Genomic DNA, 23,490 nt, shown 5'->3' with positions numbered 1-23,490 from the left:
CCTAAAATTCCCAAATGCCCTGAGCACCCCAGGGGTCCAGAGTCCCCAAAGGAGGCTCCAGCAGGTGGACTGTGGTGGCTAATTTTATGGGTCCGACTTGGCTAGGGCGTGGCACCCAAATATTTGGTCAAACACCTAGAATCTAGATGTTGCTGTGAAGGTATTTTTTTAGATGTGATCAGCCTCAACCCAACAGACTTTGAGTAAAGCAGATTGCCTTCCACAAGGTGGGTGGGCCCCAGCCGAAAGACCCATCCTCCCCAGGATGGAGGGAGTTCTGCCTCCAGGCGGCCTTGGATGCAAGCAGCATCAGCTCTTCCCTGGGTCTCCAGCCTGCCACATGCTTTGCAGATTTTGACTTCTCAGCCCCATGACTTCATGAGACAGTTCCTTAAAATAAATCTGCCTCTCATCCTCCGTCCCTCTCAATAGGATGGACACATACACAACACGCATCCCGTTGGTTCTGTTTCTCTAGAGAACCCTGATGAATACAAGGGCCTCGGGCAGGTCCTCAGGCAAAATTCTCTCACTTCCCCCAGAAGTGTCCACTTTTTCTCCTCTTCTTGGGTGCTGGGTCAAGGTCACGGGGGCGAGAGAAGCCGAAGGAGTTATAAGGCGCTTCTGACTTGGCTGAAAATTAAAATAACTTCTGGAGAACAAGCACGCACGAACCCGACATGACTCAGACGCGGAGGGCTTCGAGCCTTGGCCAGCAGGCACACATTTGGCAAGGGTGCTCCATCCTTTCCTAGACCTAAAAGGCATCAAAACATCTGTGTTCCCACTAACAAAATGCTGACAGGACACATAGCTGTGGCTTAGAAGAAGCCAGCTCAAGAGACAGCCCCTCTGAGGTCTGAGGGGTCATCCGCGGCCACCTGGAGGGGTCTCAGAAGCTACTGTCACCGAGGGGCACGTGGGAATTGTCACTGTGTCAGTACTGCCACTGTAAGGAAGACCACCAAGCCAGGCCACGTGAGAACAAAAGCCTCAAGGACCCCCCACTCCCCCACCATGACACTCTGGAGTTTCGCCCTTGCCCTCAGGTGCCTTGAGAGCCAAATCTGGGTCTTCAGTTTCATTTCTAAATTGAACCCATGTAGCCGGAAAGCCTGGATGCAGTGGCAGGGGTCAGGCCTGCTGGGTTCTGTCATGGTGACAGAGTGAGCTGGGGCACGGGGTGCATAACGTCTTCATCTGTGTCTATCCCGGCCCAGCAGGTAAGGTCCTGAGGTCTACAATGGCTCTGGAGGCAACCTCTACCAGGGCACTGGGTAGTCTCAGAGAAAGGGAGTGTCGTGAGCGCTGAGGAGTGTCCATTAGATCCTCTGGAGTCAATATTATGAGAGAATGGGTTGGGGGGAAGGTGGGCAAGATTTCCCTGGGGCGGCAGGATGTGTGGAGCCTAATTCTGTGACTGTGTTACTTCCAAGAGCCTTTGGACCAATGCCTCCACCCTCCCAGCTCTCAGCACTGGCCCGTGTGTTCCAGAATCATCTATGCCACCTCCACCCCAGCTTGGGAACATCTAGGTGGGGTGACTTCAGTTGCTACCTCCTTCACTGGCTCCCATCTTCTCTGTAAATGTTGCCATCGGCCTTGAGTGATGTGAAGTGCCCACCCTTCGAAGGGTTTGATCACACAAGCCGTAAATCCTGGTCTTTTCTTCTCAAAGGTTGAAGAGTTTCACTGCATGTCTCTTCTTGGTTCCATTTCAAAGAAGGTTATTAACCCAAAGAAATGGAAACTTTTTTTTGTTATTTATTGTCAATGGCATAAGCCAGGCGTGGAGCCAGATTTTGAAGGGATGGAAACTTAACGCCAGTTGAGGGGATCTCTTCAAGAAAAATATTAAAAATGAGGGCCCCCCCCAGGGGCCCTGGAAGAGGTCTTTGAAAGTTGGGGCCCTGATGCGGCGACTTCTGGGGGTTCACCCTCCCTTCCCAGCGTGGAGACTTCCCCTCACTAGCCCCATCTGGGTTTGACCTTTGCCCAGGCGTGGCTTTGGTGAGCCTTCCCACCGAATGGGAGGTTGGCTGTGAAAGGGCACATGGAGCCTGTGGTGGTTGTTACAGTTGGGGTCTGAGACCTTGAGACGGGCGGGGGCTGCCCCAAGCCAGCCGTTGCGGTGGGAGGACCAGGCTTCAGTACAGGTGGGTGATATGGAAGGTGGGGCCTGTTTCCTGTCCCCGCCAAGCCCCGGAGGCCCTTGCGGGTCCTCTCGGATCAGCCTTGCCAAGGGCTACATGGACAAGGAGGAAATTACTTGTTTCCCATGCCGTTGCTTCTGGCAGCCCAGAGCAGGAGCGGGTATGGGTGTAGGAGGGGAGGCGGGCTGACAGATGGAGTCCCTTCCCCCAGACTGGGAAGAGCACAGGGGTCAGAAGTGGAATGGAGGCCCCAGATCCTATGAGTTACTGGGCTTGTTGACATGGAAACAAGGCCACGCCCCTGTGTGGAGAAGGAAGAGCTTATCTAGAACCCTCATTCTGTGGTCCAGGGTTCATGAGATGAGACTGGTACATGTACGTGCGTGTTTGATCCAACAGTTAAAAAAAAAACCCAAAAAGTTAGCAATCTGAGCATGGGACTTGTTCTTTGTTTTGGTGTGTTTTCAGGATTTGAACTGTGTGGCAGGAAGTGTGTCTTATTTTTATGATCGAGCAAAAGGATAAAGGTTTCTCGGTTTGGAAAGGGGAAGCACGTAGCTTCTCAGTCCCCTCCAGTGACCTCTTTTGTTCCCACAATGCAGACCTCTCGAGGACTTGGTCTGTGAGGGTTCCGTACTGCACTCCACTCTGCAGATGAACCCAGTTACAGCCTGTGCCCAAGTCCCACTCCAAGTGACAGATCCTGAGCGTGACTCTCAAGGTATCCATTTCTAGCACTTTGGGAACAAGGAACTCCCATGTTAGTAGCAACCACCATACAGACCCAGCAAACCTCATATCAAAAGGCCAGAATTCTCTCCATTCCCTGGCACCCTCCCTGGCCCTGACTCTGGCACCCTGGCTTGCCAAGAACAGAAGGATCTCTTTTATTTTTTTTTCAATTCTTGGGAACTTTATTTCTTTTATTTTTTTCTAGTTTTATTGAGCTATGATTGACATCTATATCAATTGACAATATATTGACATATATTGATTTATGTGTCTGTGCTGTGAAATAATCACCACAGTACATTAACATCACCTTACATCATTACAGGTTGTTTTTCTCTTATGAGGAGATCTTTGAAGATCTACTCTCTCAGCAACTTTCAAAAATACAATACAGTACAGCTAACTATAGTCACCATGCTGTATGTTACGTCCCAGAACTGATTTACCTTATAACTGGAAGTTTGTTCCTTCTGATCCCCTCCATGCATTTCCTCCACCCCCCAACCCCTCAACTCAGGCAACCGCCTGTCCGTTTGCTGTGATCTGTGAGTTTGGTATTTTAGATTTTACATATAAGTCAGTTCATACAGCATTTGTCTTTGTCTGACTTATTTCACTTAGTATCATGCCCTCAAGGTCTAGCCATAGCTAGTCTCAAATAGTAAGATTTTCTTCTTTTTTTATCGCTGAGTAATATTCCATTGTTTATATATACCTTTTTTTTTTTTATCCTTTCATCCATTGGTGTGCACTGAGGTTGCTTCCATATCTTGACTAGTGTGAATAATGCCACAACAAACACGGGGCTGCAGACGTCTTTCCGAGAGAGTAATTTTGTTTTCTTTGAATATATCCCCAGACATAGAATTGCTGGATGATGTGTAAGTTCCATTTTTAATTTTTTGAAGACCCTCCATACTGTTTTCCACAGTGGCTGCACCAATTTGCATTCCCACCAACAGTGCACGAGGGCTCCCTTTTCTCCACATCCTCGCCAATACTTGTTCTTTCTTGTCCTTTTGATACTAGCCGTTCGACAGGTGTGAGGTGTTTTCTTATTGTGGTTTTGATTTGCGTGTCCCTGAAGATGAGTGATGTTGAGCATCTTTTCATGTACCTCTTGGCCGTCCAGATGTCTTCTTTGGAAAAATGTCTATTCAGTTCCTCTGTCCATTTTTTAATTAGATTTTTTTTTTTTTTGCTATCGAATTAAATGAGTTCTCTACGTATTTTGGATATTAACCTCTCATCAGATAGATGATTTGAAAATTTTTTTCTCCCATTTTGTAGGTTACCTTTTCATCTTGTTGATGGTTTTCTTTGCTATGCTGACATTTTTTAGTTTGATGTAGTCCTGCTTGTTTATTTTCGCCTTTTTTTTTGCCTTTGCTTTGGGCATTAAATCCAAAAAATCATTGCCAGGAATGATATCAAGAAGCTTATCCCCAATGTTGTCTTCTAAGAGTTTTGTGGTTTCAGGTCTTACGTTCAAGTCTTTAATCCAGTTTCAGTTAGTTTTTGTGTTTGGTATAAGATAGAGGTCTAGTTCCCTCCTTTCGAACGTGGCTGTCCCGTTCTCCCAACACCACTTATTGAAGATGCTGTTGTTTCCCCATTGTGTGTTCTTACCTTCTTTATCATAAAATTAAATTGACCACAAGTGCATGGGTTTATGTCTGGGCTCAAAAAGTTCTTTCTTACACCTACTTAATCCTGTTAGCCTCACCCCTGTGAGATTACAGGCAGGGATGGGCTGGGGTTTCGAGATCTTGCCTCAGCAAGTCTGCCTGAAACCCTGCCATCGCCCTCCCTAGCTGGGATGCAGCCCTACTGTGCTTGGTCTTGAAGGTTTTTCCATTGTGGCCGGCCGGGTGAGCACAACTCACCTATAATGAGCCCTGGGAGGTTGGTGCCTATTGTCCACTGTGTGGGGGGTGGGAAGGGCTCTGAAAAGTGTCACTAGAAGCAGAGGATAGCTGTGCCTGGGCCCAGGAGCTAGTTGGATACACTTGGCTGCTCAGCGGCCAAGTGGAACCCAGGCCTCTTTCCCTCTACATACTCTGACCTTCTTTCTCTACTTACTGGAGCCCCATGGCACCACCCCCGGGCTCCTGGCAGAGGTCTTGGCACTGGTCTCCTAGCCCCCACTTCAAAATGTAGCCCTTCCATGTCCCGCAGGGCAGCTGTGGCCCAGAGAACCCTCTCCCAGCTGTCAGAGCCCTGGCCACCTTATACAAAAGGGAGGCAGCTGCTGGACTGATTCAATGCGGTCAGAGATGTGTCCTCCACTCCCTCCCCACAGCCTGCCCCCACTGCCATGCTCCCTCACCTGCCGCTCACACAGGAGTCCGAAGTCTGAGCCTGAGGGATATTTTGCTTGGGTCATAATGTTATCAATTGCTAGTACAAATTAATCAGTGAGAGCATTCACCACACAGGGATGTGTGAAGAACAAATGAGGCAGGGCCCAAGACAGTCCACTGGGGCCCATACAGCCGGGGGCTTGGGGGTTGGGGTGGTGGCTCTGGGACAGAAGTCGCCAGGGTTCTCATTTCAGGGTTCTCATATCACTCCTAAGCGGCGTGAGGTAGGGAATGTCGCTCGACTTGCAGCCTGTACATTTTCATCTGTGAAAGAGAGACAGCCCTAGGCCCTCACAGGGTTGCTCCCAGCCAGTAGTAGTCTTTGAAGCAGACTTAGCTTTGTAAACTGTGAGGAACTCACAAATGTAAATTACACACAAGTCACGAAACCATCTATAAAAAACGGCTTCTCATCACGTCTCAGCCTTTTGGCTAAGATCAAGTGTATAAGCAGCTTCTTTTTTTCTCTTTAAGGGAGGGGATGTGGATGTGGGAAATCAGGTCTGGGTGGGCAGGTAGGGGATTGATGGCAGGAGGTCGCTGCCCCGGCGCCCCCAACCCTGCACGGGAAGGACCACAATGGGGGAGAAAGAAGGAAAACAAACAAAACTTCTCTTCCCAGCAGTTGCATTTGGGGCTAGGCCCAGTCAGGCCCTGGTAGGGTGGAGGCCAAGGAGCCCCCATGGATTAACGAGTCCCAGGGGCAACTGGGGATTCAGCTGTGTCAAAAACATCCATTGAATCAGGCCAGTGAGTCATCTGTTTGGTGAAATCCCCAAGGTGCAGCAGCGGCCTGGCAGCCTCCCTGGGAGACCGCAGCGGCAGTGCCCCACTGGCGAGCCTGGAAGCCTCCCGAGGCTGCGGCGGCCACGTGACTCCCAGCCACCCTGCTGCCTTTTAGAAAAATTTTTTAAAACGATAAAAACCAGGACTCATAGAAAAAAAATGGGGTGTAAAAAAGAAAATTAAAAATGATCCATAAGCCTGTCCCTGGAGACTGCCCTCATTATCTTCTTGATGTTCCCCTTTGTTCTGTGCAGGTGATGGGAGTCAGGTTAGGCAAGGCTCTGCTGAGGTAATGCATAGGCCCCAGGGGACTCCCCCTCCCCGACCAAAGCCAAGGGCCTAGTGTGTTCACCTACTTCTTGACTCCTTTTCAAGTCCTGGCTCTTAAAGGTAATTGAGACGGGAAAGCTGGAGATATTTATCACTAAGTGTGATGCTGGGTGTTGCTTTAAGTGAGGTAGTCTTTATCATGATAAGCACGTGCCACCTTGTTCTGTTTTTTTCTTTTTTCTTTTTTCCCCCAAAGACTTCATTTATTTATTTGACACACACAGAGAGAGAGAGAGAGAGAGCGCGAGCACAAGCAGGGGGAGCGGCAGGCAGAGGGAGAGGGGGAAGCAGGCTTCCCGCCCAGCAGAGATCCCGATGCGGGGTTCGATCCCAGGACGCTGGGATCATGACCTGAGCTGACGGCAGACACTCAACCCACTGAGACACTCAGGCGCTCCCCCTTGTTCTGGTTTTCAAGCTTTCTCCAGACCATCAGAACGGGGCGTTGACTGTCACCGAACACTTCTTTACCTTTACCGAGGTTCTCCCATCTTTGCCTTGTTCCATTTTTAAAAGTACAGGAAGCATGGAGCCTTCCTGTTTCGCCTGTTTTATATGCTTTATCATCCAGCTGTTTTTAACAACGTCCAAGAGAGAAAGAAAGAACGAGGTCACCAAGCCCAGATCTCAGAGCACAGATTCCGAGCGAAGAATGAGGGAGTCTTTTGAAGGAACAGACTGATGATAAGTCACTTTGGGTGGAATGAACTGCTCAATCATCCAATGGCTCAGAATCGTGGGTTCTGCCCTTGACTCTGAAAAGCAGGAGCTTTGTTTTTTTCGGGAGGCGAGCTGGCCCCGTGATCTGTGGGCTTGGCGGGGGGTGCTGGGTCCGGTGACCTGACTCAGCCCCGGGTGTCGGGGTGCCTGGTGAGGCTGCGGGGCCATCGGGGGCCCAGGAGCCTGGGTGGCTGCCGGGAGCTGAGAGGAGCCACAGCGGTGGTGGTGCTGACCCCTTCTCTCCCCAGAACTGTCTCAACAAACAGCAGCTCCTCACGGCCATCCGCCAGCTGCAGCAGGTGCTGAAGGGGCAGGAGACCCGCTTCGCTGAGGGCTTCCGCAGCATGAAGAGCCAGCTGGCGGCGCTGCACCACTCGGTGGCCAGAGCGGGTCCGGACTCCCCCCCAGGTGGGTCCGTGCATCAGTGCTGCTGGGGCCACCGGGCATGCAGGTCCTTCCCCTGTAGGTTCTCTCCCCATCACCCCGCCCCCCCCAGCCCCGGCCCACACCTGCCCCTGTCCCGGAGTAGACCCCCAGGCCTTCCCCTGCCTCGCCTCCTGTGGTGGTGGGCGGGGACACTTGTCCACCCAGGCTGGCCGGGAGCATGGCGGGAGGGCGTGAAGAGCATCTGCTGGTTCTCCTCTCCCCCATCTGACTGTCACCCAGTTCCTCTCAGACCTGTTTGTTCTAGGCTCAATAACATTCCTCCACATGTCCTTCTTCAGAACTGCTGAGAGCCATGGTTCCTGGAGCCTGAGCGGCTTTCCCCTTCCCTGTCCCCACCCAGGTAGACTTGGGTTGGTTCCTTTTTTTAAAAGATTTTATTGATTTGTCAGAGTGAGAGCACAAGCAGGGGAAGAGGCAGAGGGAGAAGCAGGCTCCCCACTTAGCAGGGAGCCCAATGCGGGACTTGATCCCACGACCCTGAGATCATGACCTGAGCCAAAGGCAGATGCTTAACCGACTGAGCCACCCAGGCATCCTTTTTTTTTTTTTTTTTTTTTTTTTTTTTTTTTTTAAGTTCATAGACTATTTTTTTCTGGCAGTTTTAAATTCCCAGCAGAACTGAATGGAAAGCCCAGAGAGTTCCCTCCCCAAACACACACACGACCTCCCCTCCACCAACGTCCCGCACCAGTGGGGCACGCCTGCCACAACCCATGAAACAACATTGGCGTCAGTTTCTCAGGCATGACAGTCAGCCCTCTGACGTGAGCCCCCCCATTGGTGGTGGTGGTGGGTGGAGGGGTTGCTGCTCAGGCCAATTCCCGTTCGGTGAGGTTCCTGTGGGTCCCTAGACTCCCTCCCAGAGGGTAGGACTCTGAGAGACAGAGGGCATTTCCCTGGTGGTCCCAGTCACAGCTTTCACTGTGAGGCCGTTGCACGGGTGACTGGATTTCTTCCACCTGGCCTCCAGGTGGCTTCTCCTCAGGGTCACAGGGGTCAGGGCGACAACCTAGGGAATATCTGATGTCATTTACTCACTTCAGACACATCTATCAAGGGCCCTCTTTGTGGTTTTTGTGGTGTGAGATGAAGTTTCCTGGGGAAGACAGTGGATTTCCTACCCCTTCAGGATCTGGTAGTAGATCTGGAGTCTCACCATCACTAAGTTGGCGGCTGCTGTTTTCCTTGCCTCCCCTGGTGCAGAGCTAGGCTGACCCACCAGTGTCCTCACACTTTCCAAGGCACCTTGAGGCCCCGGCCTTCAGGGCGGTTCGCCGCAGCCAGATTCCGAGAGGCAGGCAGGGCATGCTTCCTTTGTGCTACAGATGCAGAAACTGAGGCCAAGAGAAGTTGAGTTAGCAGCACTAGGTATTAGATCTGAATTTTTTTGTTCCTGCTAGAGGCTCAAATGCATGGAGCCTTTCTGCTTTCCCAGGATCACAGCTCCTAGGGTCCCTGGAAGCTTCCAAGAAGAACTTGCAAGAGATCCTTCATAAAACCGCCCCACCTGTGTTAGAGACCTCTGTCCGCTAGAATAGACAGACAGGTAGCTCTTATGACATTACTGATCCTCTCAGTGCCAGATTCAGGGTCTTTCTTCCCTGAACCATACGAGGTTTTTTTAAATGGCCAATTCTCTTTTTAGGTATTGCCACAGTGCCACTGCCTCTCCCATGGGCTGGACATGGAGGCTAGCAGCTGTCAGGGTTTCCACCGCAGGTCTGGGGCTGGGGGTGCTGGGCCTGTACCCGGAGTAGCCGGAAGCTTGCAGGTTGTAGGCAAATGATCTTTAACTTTTTTTTTTTTTCAAGGGCATTTGCGGGGAGTCAGAAAGAATACTTTCTAGTCCTGGAGAATTCTTGGCTTTCCTCTTTCTGGCTTCTAGGAATCACCCTCCTATTTTCCTAGTCTTTCTCTTTAGGGAACATCACACCCAATCAGCGTCAGGGCTTTACCCAGGCAGTCTCATTCCCTCCGTGTTCCCGGATCTCTAGGATCGCTTCACTGCTGAGCTCGTGCCTTATACAGTAACCTCATTCCAGAAGGTGTGGGAGCTTGCCCGTGGCCCTGGAGCCTCACCACGTCGTGCTCCTTGTGAATCAGCCAAAGGGCACATCCTTCCACTGGACAGAGGCCTATGGGTCCCACCTGAGAAGTGACTGCAGACTGATTTTTCATCAGTCTCTACCCATTTGTTAACTCCACTAACATTTACTGAGCACCTGCTGTGTGCCCAGTGCTGTTACATTTACTCAGGTTATGATTCACCTGTGAGTTGCTCCAGCAGGTAGAATTTCTTTTTGGAAGATTTTAAAGATTTTTCATTCCCCAAAGAGACACTACCCCTCCCTATAGCGCCTCCCCCACCCCCGCCACCCTGAGCATCTGAAATCCCTTTCTGAACAATAAAGTAGTTGCTATTGGAAAAGAGCTATGAAGCTATTTGCAGGGACTGAGGCCGCAGCCTGGGAGAAGCCCCACATGGGGATGTGAGCTCACAGTCGCTTCCATCTCACAAAGTGTTTATCACTGGGTGCCCTGTTGTAGGTTTACTAAAGGAAAGGGGTGTAGCGGTGGTCCCCTGGTAACCAGAGGGCACTGCGAGTACTCGGAGGGGCCAGCTCATGCCCATTGGCACAGGCCAGCCTGCCTGGGACGGGCGGGAGCCCGTCAGGGTCCAGGGCGCCTCCTGATCACTGTCTGGGCAGACGTTCCCCTCATGGTTGACGCTGAGTGATTCTCCCGTCACTCACTGCAACTCACTGCAACCGTCACACCTCTTTCCCATCTGTCTAAAACCCAAGAGCATTTTCAAAATGACACTTGGAACTTACCTTAAAGCATCGTAGGGGCACCTGGGTGGCTCAGTCGGTTTAGTGTCTGCCTTCGGCTCTGGTCATGATCTCAGGGTCCTGGGATCGAGCCCCATATCAGGCTCCCCTCTCAGGGGAGAGCCTTCTTCTCCCTCTGCCTCTGCTGCTCCTCTCACCCCAACTCCCCTCACCCCTGACCACCCACTCATGGGCTCTCTCTCACTTGTGCTCTCTCAAATAAATAAATAAAATCTTAAACAAAAAAACCAAAAAGGCATTTTAGAAGTGGCTCTGAATTGCCAACTAAACAAAATCCAAATCCAATCTGTCCCACCTTTGGGACTTTGATACAACGAATGCTGGTCGTGGGAGGCAGCCAGCTGCAAGGAGAGGAGGAGTGGGGAGGCCCTCTGTCTCCCCGCAGCCAGCAGCATGCCTTCAGGAAATCCACTCATTTCTGCCTTTGTGACACAGCCAGTGTTTCAGCCTCCCCCTCACCCGATCTGTGCTCCCAGCTCCCGCCCTGGTCCACACCACCTTCATCTCCGGCTTCCGCCTCCCCTCCTTCCTGCCTTACACCTGACACTTCACACTCAGACTGCAGCCTGCTGCTGCCGTTCCCATGGAAGGTGGCCATTTCCTGCCCTGGCTCACACCCTTGCGGGCTCCCTGATGCCTATCTGACTTCATCCCCAACTGCTTTCCAGCTAGTCTCCTCTACTGCAGCCATTGTGCTGCCCTTGACATTCCTCAGACCTGCCAGGCACACTCCCACCACAGGGCCTTTGCACCAGCTTGTTCCCTCTGCCCTTTCCAGATATCTGCAGGCTTATGCCTTCATTTCTTCAACTCTGCCCCCATGAAGCCTACCCTGACCACCACATTCAAAATGGACTCCCTCCCCTGGCGTCCCCAACACTACTCCCTACCGTATCTTCTGTATGACACTTACCATTTCTTAGCACACTCTGCCATCTGCTTATGGAGAATCTTGGTCATTGGTGGGCACCCTTGTTAGAGAGAGCTGAGTTTTGCTGAGAGCTGAGTTTTGCCATTTTGTTCAGTATCCTAAGCGCCTAATCTACTGCCTGGCACATGGTAAGCCACTCAATAAAGAAATGTTTCATTCGTTCATTTGTTCAAGAATTATTTATCAACCACTCACTGTGTGCCAGGCTTGGGGTTTGTGCTAGGGCCTCATCAGGGATGCGAGGCCAGGTGAGGTCCCTACCTTCTTGCGCTGCCTTTGGAGGGAGAACACTGACAACAAGTGTGGAAACAAATACGTCGAGAAGACAACTCCAATAATTACACATGCTAAGAAGAAAGCAAGGTTCAAGGGGGTAGAGACGGCCTGGGGAGGTTTTAGCTAAGCGAGGGGGCCAGAGAACACTCTGGGAGGTAGTAGCGATCAAGTTGAGACCTGAAGAGTGAGAAGGAGCCAGAGAGGGGACGTTCTGGGGAAAGAATATTCCAGGCCAAGAAAAGAGCATTAGCCAAGGCCTAGAGGTGGGCCTGACCCCGGCCTGTTCAGAAGGCCTAAGAAACCCAGCAGGGCTAGAGCTCCTGGGAGGCAGGAGTGGGTGGGCCAGCTGCAACTGGGGTGGGAGGGGTGTCCCAACTCTGACCCTCCCACACTGCCAGGCCCTGCACTCAACCCTCGGTGTCTCTTGAGACACCAACTCTGCTTGTACTAGTGGGCACATATCACCCATGCCCACGAGTGCTTGGAGGATTCAGTGAGTCATAGCATTAAAAATGTCCAGCCCTGGGGCTCCTGGGTGGCTCAGTTGTTAAGCATCTGCCTTTGGCTCAGGTAATGATCCCGGGGTCCTGGGGTCAAGCCCCGGGTCGGGCTCCCTGCTCTGTGGGAAACCTGCTTCTCCCTCTCCCCATCCCCCTGCTTGTGCTCCTTCTCTCACTGCATCTCTCTCTCTATCTCTCTGTATCAAATAAATACATAAAATCTTAAAAAAAAAAAAAAAAAAGCGTCCAGCCCTGTGCACAGCCTGGAGGAGGCACTTGTCACAGAAGCACATAGAGATGAGAAGCCTTGGAACTGAGAGAGATGTTAAGTGACCGTGGTCCTTTGTTTTGTCCTTGCAGTGTCCTGCCCTGCTCTGAATGCCCCCCCAGACGGCAGAAAGTTTGGAAGCAAGTACTTAGTGGATCATGAAGTCCATTTTACCTGCAACCCTGGGTTCCGGCTGGTTGGGCCCAGCAGCGTGGTGTGTCTTCCCAACGGCACCTGGAGGGGGGAGCAGCCCCACTGTAGAGGTACAGACCCTCCTTCTCTGCTGGATAAAAGGGGTCATTCCACAGGACATGTTCTGCCTGATTCCTCCACCATTCCTCGGCTGTAGAATAGTGGCCCACATGTCCACTGACTCATCTCCGGGCCAGGCCTGGACAGGCCTGCATGGGCTCTGCCAAACCCTCTCACCAATTTTGTCTTGTTTTGCATGTGGGGAAATCAAGGCATGGAGAGGTGGAGGAACTTGCCCCAAACCATCCAGCAGGGGGAGCAGGCTAAGCTGATTCACTCCCAGACACTCTGACCCCAGAGTCTGTGCTCCTAGACACCTCTCTCCGGATACTGGTGATATGATCTTCCGGACGTTCTGGGGCTGTAGTTTGCAAGGGCACTGATGACTTGTAGGGTTCAGGACATTCCCAGTGTCTTTTGTGTCTGCTCTGGGACTTGGTGTAGATAGGATCCAGGAGACACTGTGGGGATGGGGAGTGGGCATGAAAAGGTTTCTCTTTTGTCTGTGCTCGGTTGTGCTCGCTTCGGCAGCACATATACTGTCTGTGCTCGGTTCAACAGCTGTACTTTCTTGATGTGGAGGAAAATCAGACTTAGCATTCTCTACCAAAAGAGGCTTTTCAAAAGTCTGTGGTCAGAAAGTCATGGATGCCGGTCATGTTTAGAGCAGGGCTCACAGGATGGCCTGCTGGGGCAGAATGTTCATGATTTTAGCCCAAGAGTTGAAAGGGAAATGCAAATGTTACATAAATAAACATGTTGTCAAGAACGGCATAAAGAGGATTTGAGAGCATAAAGAACTTGGAAACATAACAGAACATTAGAAAATATATCATCTCAGGGCGCCTGGTCAGTTAAGCGTCCAACTCTTGATTTCAGCTCAGGTCATGATATCAGGGTTGTGAGATCAAGCCCTACACTGGGCTCCACACTGAGCATGGGGCCTGCTTAAGATTCTCTCCCTCTCCTTCTGCCCCCTGTCATCTCTAAAGACAGACTGTGTGGTTGACATGTGGAGACCCAGCAGCCAGAACCACATTCATAGATTTAGACCTCCATTCCCCATCTTCTGGGAAAAACAAAGGTTTGACGATTGATTGCAGACACCAGCTCTCAGACCTAGCTGGGAACCAGCAGACAAATATAAGCCATGTAGCTGGCAAACACACTAGGGGAAATGCCAGTATCGGATTTACCCTTGACCCTGAAAAATCTCCATCCAAGCTAATCACCTTACAGGTGACAAGCTATGGCAGCAGAGGTGGGAACACAATGGCATCTCATGGTCATTTCTTTGGGTGTCTGTATTTTTTAACTTACAGATTGAGTTATGGACCCCCACTGATTTCTTTCTCACGACACTCAGGTGCTCTGATGGCCACATCATCCTTTCTGGGGTGCCCCCTGTAGCCTACTTGGCCACGCCCCAGATCATGGCCGCCCAGATGGCAGCTAACTCCCCACCACCATAAATGGCGCCAGCAAGGTCTTCTGCTCTCCCCTCTTTGTCACCGGGGCTATCTCTCTGGGTTTGGAGTTGAGGGCAGCTGGCCGCATGCTCACTTCCTCTGAACCGAGGGCTGCCACGCTGCTCTTCAGCCGGGCTGCCCCAGCCCCTTCCCCTAGCAGTACTATGCGCACAAACACGTGTTGCCTGTGTGCCGTTCTCTGTCTTGCTCGGGTATTGTCCATGTATTCTGTCCTCAGTAGTGAGAGGCATTTACAGTGAGCACGATGTGGTTTCAGTGAAAACATGAGTTCATCAGAGGAGAGAGCTGAAAGTATGCCTTTTTAAGCAAATGAGAAAGAAACCTCAGAGGCTCGGGAACGTAGTCACAAGGAATGGCTTGACCAAAGGAACGAATAGGGGCTCGACAAGGCTAGGAACCCAAAAGGCTCCCCGCAGCCCAGCTCCATCTGAGCAGCTCACTAGGACACCCCACACCCCAGAGGATCCTGGGCCAGCCTCCCTCTGGAGCAGGCATGCTTTAGGTGTCTATTCATGCATGTGTTAGGTGTCTGTTGGCGCCTTGCCTCCCCGCCACAGGACCCCTCCATGGAAAAGAGGGTCCTATCCTATCGTGATTTGTGTGCCATGGTTTTCAAATTTCTGGGTCCTCCAGAGCCACCGAGAAAGCTTGTAAAATGCAGGCACTTAGGCTTCAAAAGACCTATTGTGTTGGGTGAGATCTTTGTAGGTGAGACTTTGGCAATCTACGTTTTCAGTGTGATTCTGACGTTAACTAATTCTGGAGAAACACCCCTCTGCTGGTTCTTTTTTTTTTTTTTTAAAGATTTTATTTATTTATTTGACAGAGAGAGAAAGAGAGAGAGATCACAAGTAGGCAGAGAGGCAGGCAGAGAGAGAGGAGGAAGCAAGCTCCCTGCTGAGCAAAGAGCCCGATGCGGGCCTTGATCCCAGGACCCTGAGATCATGACCTGAGCCGAAGGCAGAGGATTAACCCACTGAGCCACCCAGGCGCCCCCCTCTGCTGGTTCTTGGCACTGCCAGAAGGAGAAGATATTGAAAATTTTGAAGCCCTGATGCACTTTGGGCCCTCACCAATCAGAATGCTACCTGCAGCAAGCCAACAGTAGGGCTGTGTCCCGACTGAGCATGTGTCCACCCCGGCCAGATGACTTACCTGCACATTCTCACCTCCACCCCCATGGACATTTTGGGAAGGCCAGCTTAGCTCGAAGATCAGGGCACCCAGCCCCACTGGGCAGTCACCTTTCGTGAGATGTGGAGAGTGACTTTTCCTGGAGGACCAACGCCAAGTGCAGCCAGCAAGTCTCCTGGCCTTCCTCATTGTCCAACGTGGTGCACCTCCTGACTCTCACCCTTGAACTTACCACCTCCTTCCACATTTGCCATGTGTTCTTTGTTTCCCCTCCCCCTCGGCCTCCTTCCTAGCCACGTGTCCTTCTTCCCTGACCCCCCTGCCTGAGGACTGCTTGGTGCAGCCTACCCTGGACTTCGACTGGGACCACATTCACTGTCTAAACCCCAGGATAGATGGGCTCAGGGAACAAGGCTGTGGCCATTCCACACGGAGAGCTCAGATAGATATTTGTCATCTGTTTAAGTGTAAACGAAGCATGAGAGTTCACCCTAAGGTGGGCTCAAACAGCTACGGGCCCAGGACATCACCCCAGGTTCGTGGATGGTGCCTGCGTGGACACCTCTGTCCCCAGCAGGGATTTATTCAATTAATGGATGCTATCTCCAGTAAGAGCCTCAAAGGGATGCCACCCAAACCTGTCAGGAGGGAGAAGGAGAGCTTCCATGTGCTATGGGGTGACCTCCTGTAGCAATGTTAGCAGTGTGGGCAGGACATGAGCCGGGATTCATCAATCCAGTGACCTACACACACACACACGCACACGCACACACATCTCAGAGAGGCCTAGAATCTTAGCTACGCATGCCTCCGCTTCATTTTCCATATCCGCAGTCTTGTGGTCATTGTGTCATGACCAGAGAGGGAAAAGAATCTTCTTAATCACAGGGGATTCGTTTCAAGTCCCAAAATGTCAGTGCCAGTGAGAGCTCTAGCAGCAGTTCAACCCCTCACCCCATCCCCAGCCAGCTGCTCAGAAAGAAGGTGATGAACCCAACTTGGCATAAAAGGAAGTTTCACATAATCCTGCCATTCGAAAGCCCTGTGGGCAGAGGTAGGCTCCAGAGCTCCAAAATGGAAAACAGCCATTTGGCTCCCTGGATTATTTCCCTCTTCGCCTTTCTTTCTTGGAAGGGCATGTTTTGAAGAGCTGAAGCTTTCTGCACTGGGAGAACCATCGCCACAGGCCTTGTTGCTTTGACAACATTGGTAACCAAAGAAAAAACTTGAGAGAAATAAATAACTTTTTCCCTCACTCCCATGCTGGGAAAAAAGACTTGTTATTGGCAGTCATTCCCTCCTCCTCTCTTTTTGTGACCTTTATTCATTCATTCAACCAGTTTTCATTGAGCACCAGCCATGCACAAAAGATAATGCCAGGTGCTGGAGATTCACGCCAAATCTACGAGGCACTGCCCAACCTCGTGGGGCTCACCTGCTAAGATGGAAACAAGCAAAACAGACAGGCAAATGCACAAGTAAAGAAATAGGTGTTTGGGATCTGTGCCTCGAAGGGATCTAAGCAGGGGCTGAGAATCTATACGGTGGGGGCAGGAACGTGGGAGGGCCTCTCTGAGGCGGTCATGGGGATGCAGAGATGTGGAAGGACTTGCGGGGTCAAGTCCCATGATGACCTGGGTGGGGTGTGTGATGGGAAAGATGCTGTCCCAGGAAGGGGAGTAACACATGCAGAGGCCCTAAGGAAGGGAAAAATTTGGCATGCTTGTGGAAACAAAAAGAGAAAGCATAGAGCCTTCCTGCTGGAGCAGGTGTGAGCTAAGCCTGACCCAGGAGAGGTGGGGAGACACACAGGCCAGCTCTCGCAGCCTCGGAGGCCGGGTGGGAGGCGGGATTGTAGTTGGAGCACAACAAACAGGTGTGTGGAGAGAGGTGTAGTAATTGGACGTGTTTGTTACTGCTGTGTGGAAAGTGCACTGGAGGGGACGGGAAAGGAGCTGGGAAACCACTTGGGGGCTACAGAAGTTCAGCGGAGAGAGATGGCAGAGGAGAGTGAAAGCAAACCTAGAGACAGAACGGATGGAATTTGCCGTCATCCCATGTGGGCCGTCTGCATGGAAGAGAAGTCAGGGTTCCCTGACTCCGCTTGAATGTTGGGGTGGATGGTGTCATTTATAGAGCCCGTAAAGACTAAGCAACGAGTGTAGGTTTGCTTTCAAGCAAGCTGTGTGAGGGCGGTTGACCAGAACTCCATTTTGGACACATTAAGTTAAAACGTCTGTAGGACATCATAACAGAGCCCCATTAATCCCACCCATGGAGAGCAACGAGCAGAACACCATGTTACCAGTCCCAGTGAGGACTCTGGGCACTTCTGCCCACGGCATCTTAGTCCTGGAGTTACCCAGGAAAACATAGCATGGTCAGACACTGGATGGAACCCTTGGCTCACGGAGGGAAGAGACAGAGCAAGGTCAGCCTCAGCAGTGGGGGCCGGTTAGGGGGGGCAGCAGCTGACACAGGGCAATTCCTGGGTGGGGGGACCCCTTGTGCTGCAGGGAAGGACACTCCAGCCCCTTCTCATGGGTCTGAAAGATTGAAAGCTGAGGGTCATTGACATCCACACATGAGCAGAACAGAAGAACGCTCGTGGAGCATGAATCAGGGTCAGGAGACCGCCCCTTCCCACAGGAGGGGGTAAGCCCTGCACAGGCGGCGCGGGTTCTTGGCCTCATGTCAAGGCAGCGGTCCAGGCCCAAGGCCGTTCTTCTCCAACCCAGTAGGGCTCCTCAGACTCCAGGCCTGAGACTGCCTTTCCCAACAGAGAAATCAGGTGGACAGTGGGAGGATGGGAGAGACACCCACACTTGGGAGTTACTAGCCTACTGACAGGACTGAAATCCATGTAAGAGCAGCGGTGAGGAGAGAGGAGAGACAGAAAACAAGTGGCCCAACCTGAAGGGCACAGAGAGGTCAGATGGGAAGGGAGGATGTGGGAGACGAGGGGCCCTCAGAGGCTGGAGCCCCCCGGAAACTGGAAAAGCAGGGCCGTGACTCTGGATGGGGCTCGGAAGGGCATTTTGCATACGAGGCCCTTCCTCAGAGAACTTGAAAAAAGAATTTGAGTAGAAAGAGCTTCCTCTGCTAGTCTCTTAGTAGTTACTGAGGGACTGGCTGGCTAACTCGCTGAATGATCGGATGAATGCATGAGCGATTATGTTTAAGAAACTGAATTTCCTTCCAGACTTCTCTCTGGGCATCCGTGTATAGATCTTACCGCAAGGAAATCTTCATTAACGCTTCCTTCTAAACATAACCTTTAATGATTATGAAGCACGTGCTCCTAAGAGCTATTCTACACTTAAAAAAAAAAAAAGATTTTATTTATTAGAGAGAGAGAGAGTGCACAACTGGGGTGGGGAGGGGCAGAGAGAGAGGGAGAAGCAGGCTCCCTGCTGAACAAGGAGCCCGATTTGGGACTCGATCCCAGGACCCTGGGTTCACGACCTGAGCCGAAGACAGACGCTTAACCAACTGAGCCACCTGAGTGTCCCCAAGGCTATTCTACATTTTACTGAACTATCCCTTTGTTGTGTCCAGGTTTTCGCAATCATAAATAATGCCAAGACAAGCAATCTTAAAACACTGTTCACTATGGACAATTTCAAATGTGCAAAAGTAAAGGAGTATAACGATCCTCACATACTCAAATATAGCAAATTCCTTATTATCTATATATCTAGTCAGGGTATAAATTCCTCCAGCTGTCTCACATGGTTTTAACACTTCAGTTAAGCCAGGATCCAAGCAAGTGTCACACATTACAATTGGCTAATATGTCTTTTTTTTTTTTTTTTAAGTTTGCGGGTTTTTTTTTTTAAAGATTTTATTTATTTATTTGACAGAGAGAGACACGGCGAGAGAGGGTATACAAGCAGGGAGAGTAGGAGAGGGAGAAGCAGGCTTCCCACTGAGCAGAGAGCCCAATGCCGGTTTCGATCCCAGGACCCTGAGATCATGACCTGAGACGAAGGCAGAGGCTTAACCTACTGAGCCACCCATGTGCCCCTAGTTTGTGTAGTTTTTTTTTTTTTTTAATTTTAATTTTATTTCTATTAGAGAGGGGGGAAGGGGCAGAGGGAGAGAGAGACTCTTAAGCAGGTTCCATGCCCAACACAGACCCAGACTTGGGGCTTGATCCCACAACCCTGAGATCACGATCTGAACCAAAATCGAGTCAGAGGCTTAAACGGACCAAGCCACCCAAGTTCCAGTCTCTTATGCCTTTATTATAAAAGTCTATACAGTCTCCTCCTCCTCATCCTTCCTCCCACCACCCCACCTCAATCCTTTGCGGTTTATTTATTGAAGAAAATGGTTTGTTTCCCACAGCCGTGATTTTGCTCACCGCATCCCTGAGGGGTCACTGAGTGCGATCTTCTGATCTCTTTCTTTCTTCTTCTTCCAGTTTCATTGACATGTAAATGACATCCAGCACTGTGTTAAGTTTAAAGCGTGCAGCATAATGACCTGACCTCCGTTTATTGTGAAATGATGACCAGGCCAAGTTTAGTTCACGTCCATCCTCTTATACAGACGTACCAAAAGAAAAAGAAAGGAAATGGTTTCTCCCCGGCGAGGAGAACTCTGAGGATCTACTCTCTTAACAACTTCCCTAGATACCAACCCATCAGTGTTAGCCACAGTCCCCATGCTGCACGCCATGTCCCTAGTACTCACTTACCGTATAACTGGAAGTTTGGACCTTTCTGGTCTCTGAATTTCTTATAAACTGGTAGCTAACTCCAGAGGCTTGATCAGATCCAAGGGAGATTTTTGTTTCATTTGGGCCAGATGGCGGTAGACACCGCTGCCAGGAAGCCCTCCTTGTGATGCTGTGGGGAGACTACTGCTGTTCCCATACGGACATCTCTCTAGCCTATTCCTCCAGAGGGACTGGGAGCAATTCCCTGAGTTCTTGCCCTTTCAGAAAATGGGTCACCTCCCCACCAGACGCCAGTTTGGTTGGACACCAACTCCCTGCCTCACATCTTTTTTCCCTGAGTACGTGAAATATGTCTCCATGTCTTCTGTTGCAGCTGATCCTGCTTGTTGCCATCATCAGGATCTCGGTCTTTTTGCCTGGATCCCCAAAGGATTTTTTTTTTTCCTTTTTCTTTGAAATCTAATCATCTTATTAGGATCCGCTCCAGTTCAGGCTTTCCTTGAGCCAGTGTTCTCAAGGGTGGGCCACAGCTTTTCAATAGGAAGTCTCAGCTGCTGGAGCGCATGCTCCTGGCCCCTAGGAACTCTCGAGACTTTCCAGGACAAAGTCTGGTATTGAGGAGATTCTAATGGGAGGAAGATCCAAATGGAGCCCAGGGAAGAAATTTGAAGCAAGTGCAAGAGACAGCCCAGGGGAAAGCAGGAGAGGAGCACAAAGGGGGCCGATGTGGGGAAATCCTGAGCTGCACTAAAAACAGCCATGTCGGGAAACTGGACCGGCCATCGAGGAAAACCGGTTTCCCCCAAATGGGAGGAACAGAAAGGGACTTCTGTCAAATCCCATACAAACTCTTATAAGAAAAAAAAAAAAAGAATAAAAAGTCTCTACAGACAATGAGGAAATGCCAGAAAATGACCATGAAACAGATGAAAAACTATTACCTAATATTTCCAAACAAGCAGAAAGAAATTTGGAAAAGATAAAAACTATGAAAGGACAGCATAAATAAAAATTAGAAAGCCTCAGCGATGAGGTGATTGGAGAAATGGAAAATCTGAAACGAGATGACAGAACACAGGAAAGGATTAGAACTAAAAGGGAAAAAAAGCAGATTGTCCATGTGAAACACGCAGCTCAGCTCCCGGGAGACAGTAAGCGCTCACTGAACAGCAGATTAAAACAGAATCATCCGCCACGCTTTCGGTTCGGCGGCCTCTCCTCAGCCTCCGCCCCCTTTACAGCTCTGAAGTCACTCCACACTTAGCTAAATCCCACAGCCTGGGACAGACGTGAGGGTGACGACAACTGGACTTCAGTCAGGACGCAGATGGGGCACCAGGACTGTGCATCGGGCCATGGAATGGCTGCCTCTCACCGGGCACCAAGATAAGAGTCTGTGGGGAGCCTGTCTAGAGACAAAAATCCTGGGCAACAAGATCCAGTCAGGGAGATAGAGCCCAAGGTCCTGGGACACCTGTGCATTTCTCTGTAGAGCAAGTGACACCCCCCAAAGCACCCCTTCCCACCCCCCTCCACCCCCCATAGAGCCAGGCCCAGTCCCTTCCACTGGAAGCCCAGCAGGGAGAGACAATGGTGCCGCTCCCACTGGGGCCAGACTGAAAGCTACTTGTGTTCAACCTCTTTGGCTCTCGGCTCACCACGTCATGGCCTCGTGGTCTGCCCACTCTCAGACTCTGCTGGTGAGCGATGGTGGGGCTGGACAACGGGCAGAAACGGGAATTCCATGCTCCGTGGCATTTGGGTACGGTGTCATTCCAGACACATTCCTGGAAACCGGTCATCTGAGAACAGAACGGATGGGGAGAGCACAACCAGGCTGAGGTTACTGAGAAGCTGAAAAGGCTCCTTCCCCAGGGATAAGCAGCATTTGGACGGTCTGGGTCCTTTTCCTGACTAACAGAAACCATACAACAGTCTATATAGCATCCCGGCGCTGAGGACGCCGAAGTCCCTGCCAACCCACCCACAGCAAGGCTGCTGTTCTCATCAGAAGCAAAGCACCTTTCTTCCTCGTGATAGATACAGCAGGAAAGGATGCTCCTATGCCAGCAAGGAGAGGCTTCCAGCTTCCTTTCCCAAGATGCTGTGGTCAAGTCAGTGAACCGACAGTCTTCTCTCTTTGGTAGAAAGGGCCTGTGCTCTGTGCATTAAGGCTGGGCCTGGAAAAAAAAAAAAAAAAAGCTTAAGGATTCATAACAAGCAGATGTGGTCTGAGGGTTTAAAAAAATTTTTTTTCTCTAATTAGAAAATTTATCGTGGAAAAGTTCTGCTGCAGAAAAACAGAAGAGTACAAAAACGTGTAAATAAAGAAAAATTGCCTGGAATCCTACCACACAGAAAGAAACCTATTAAATTTTTAAATATATACTCTCTTTCTATATATAGCTTTCCCACAGGACTGCCACGTGTACGAGCAAGGACTATTTCCCTTTTCCACCATTCAGGAAATGTCCAAGTCAAAAGAAAGACTTCCTTGGGTACGCAGGAAATGAGCACAGGAGGGCTACTGGGTAGGAACTTGGAGAGACTTTGTTTTCCCCTTCTCTGGAAACTGTGATGGACCATCATCTCTCCTTCTTATAGCTCCCCTGAATTGGGTTCTTATTCAAAAGGTGTTCCTCCTGGAGTGCCCGGGTGGCTCGGTCGGTTCAGGTCCAACTCCTGATTTCAGCTCCAGTCATGACCTCAGGGTCTTAGGAGCGAGCCCCACATCAGGCTCTGCCCTGGGCGTGGAGTCTTTTGGGGATTCTCTCTCTTCCTCTCCCTCTGCCCCTCCCCCGGCTGTGCTCTAAATAAATAAATAAAATCTTAAAAAAAATAAAAATGAAAAGGTGTTCTTCCTGGGTGCCGGCTGCTAAGGGCAGAGTTGTGGGGGACAGTCTGGTTTGACTCAAAGAAATTGTGGGCACATGGGGCAGCCTACCCTATAAATTAGGGAATGGGACCTCCGGGGGAGCATGGCTGGATGACAGGCCAGCTCCTGCAGGCAGAGCTCCAGGTGAGAGCACAGTGTGTGCCAGAGGCTCCATGGCTTGCGGAATGGTGGGTGGACTGCGGCTCAGTGCCATCAGCCCCCCCCTCCCCCCCCCAGCTCTTGCGGCTCGGGGCAGTGGCAAGGGCCAAGCAAGCGAGTAGAAGCCAAAGTCATCCTGCTGTGTAAAGAAAGGCAACTCAGCTTCGGTTTGGGTTCGTTTTAGAATCAGAACTCACCTATTTGTATCCGGAAATGATTTCTTTTCCTAGACATCAGCGAATGCTCCAGCCAGCCTTGTCAGAATGGAGGGACCTGTGTAGAAGGAGTCAACCAGTACAAATGCATGTGTCCTCCGGGGAGGACTGGGAGCCGCTGTCAGCACCTGGCCCAGACAGGTAGGTGGCTGCCGTGGGGCTGGGTGAGGACGTTCTGCTGCCGAGAGAGGAGCTCCCTGGTCGTGGGTCACCAAATGCAGACGTGGCAGGAGCTCAGTTCCCTGCCTGGAGAGAGGGCTTTTTGACCCTTGATCCCTCCGGTTCCCCGAGGTGGTTATCTGGGATGGAATTTGGCCCTTTTG

The 23,490-nt window shown here is 50.9% G+C and overlaps 1 protein-coding gene and 1 long non-coding RNA gene across 2 annotated transcripts in view; one reads left to right on the top strand and one right to left on the bottom strand.

Annotated features, from left to right (window-relative positions):
- FBLN7 (fibulin 7) overlaps positions 1-23,490 on the top strand; it is a gene marked incomplete at its 5' end in the record, with an annotated part of 46,147 nt that overhangs the window by 15,338 nt on the left and 7,319 nt on the right. The window contains 3 exons of the mRNA XM_080813952.1: positions 7,333-7,546; positions 12,451-12,621; positions 23,183-23,308. Coding sequence (XP_080670078.1) covers positions 7,333-7,546; positions 12,451-12,621; positions 23,183-23,308 — 511 coding nt within the window. The remainder of the gene's footprint in view (positions 1-7,332; positions 7,547-12,450; positions 12,622-23,182; positions 23,309-23,490) is intronic.
- Positions 20,373-23,411, bottom strand: LOC308349325. Its single transcript, XR_013967441.1, has 3 exons — positions 23,150-23,411; positions 21,941-22,098; positions 20,373-21,720 (listed from the first exon to the last, which is right to left on the bottom strand). It is a non-coding gene; the product is annotated as an uncharacterized lncRNA (long non-coding RNA).

Source organism: Martes martes (assembly GCF_963455335.1).
Source record: "Martes martes genome assembly, chromosome: 9".
In the NCBI taxonomy this organism is placed as follows: Eukaryota; Metazoa; Chordata; class Mammalia; order Carnivora; family Mustelidae; genus Martes; species Martes martes.
The sequence above is the reverse complement of the archived record's forward strand: the minus strand, read 5'-3'. Positions and strand labels throughout refer to the sequence as shown.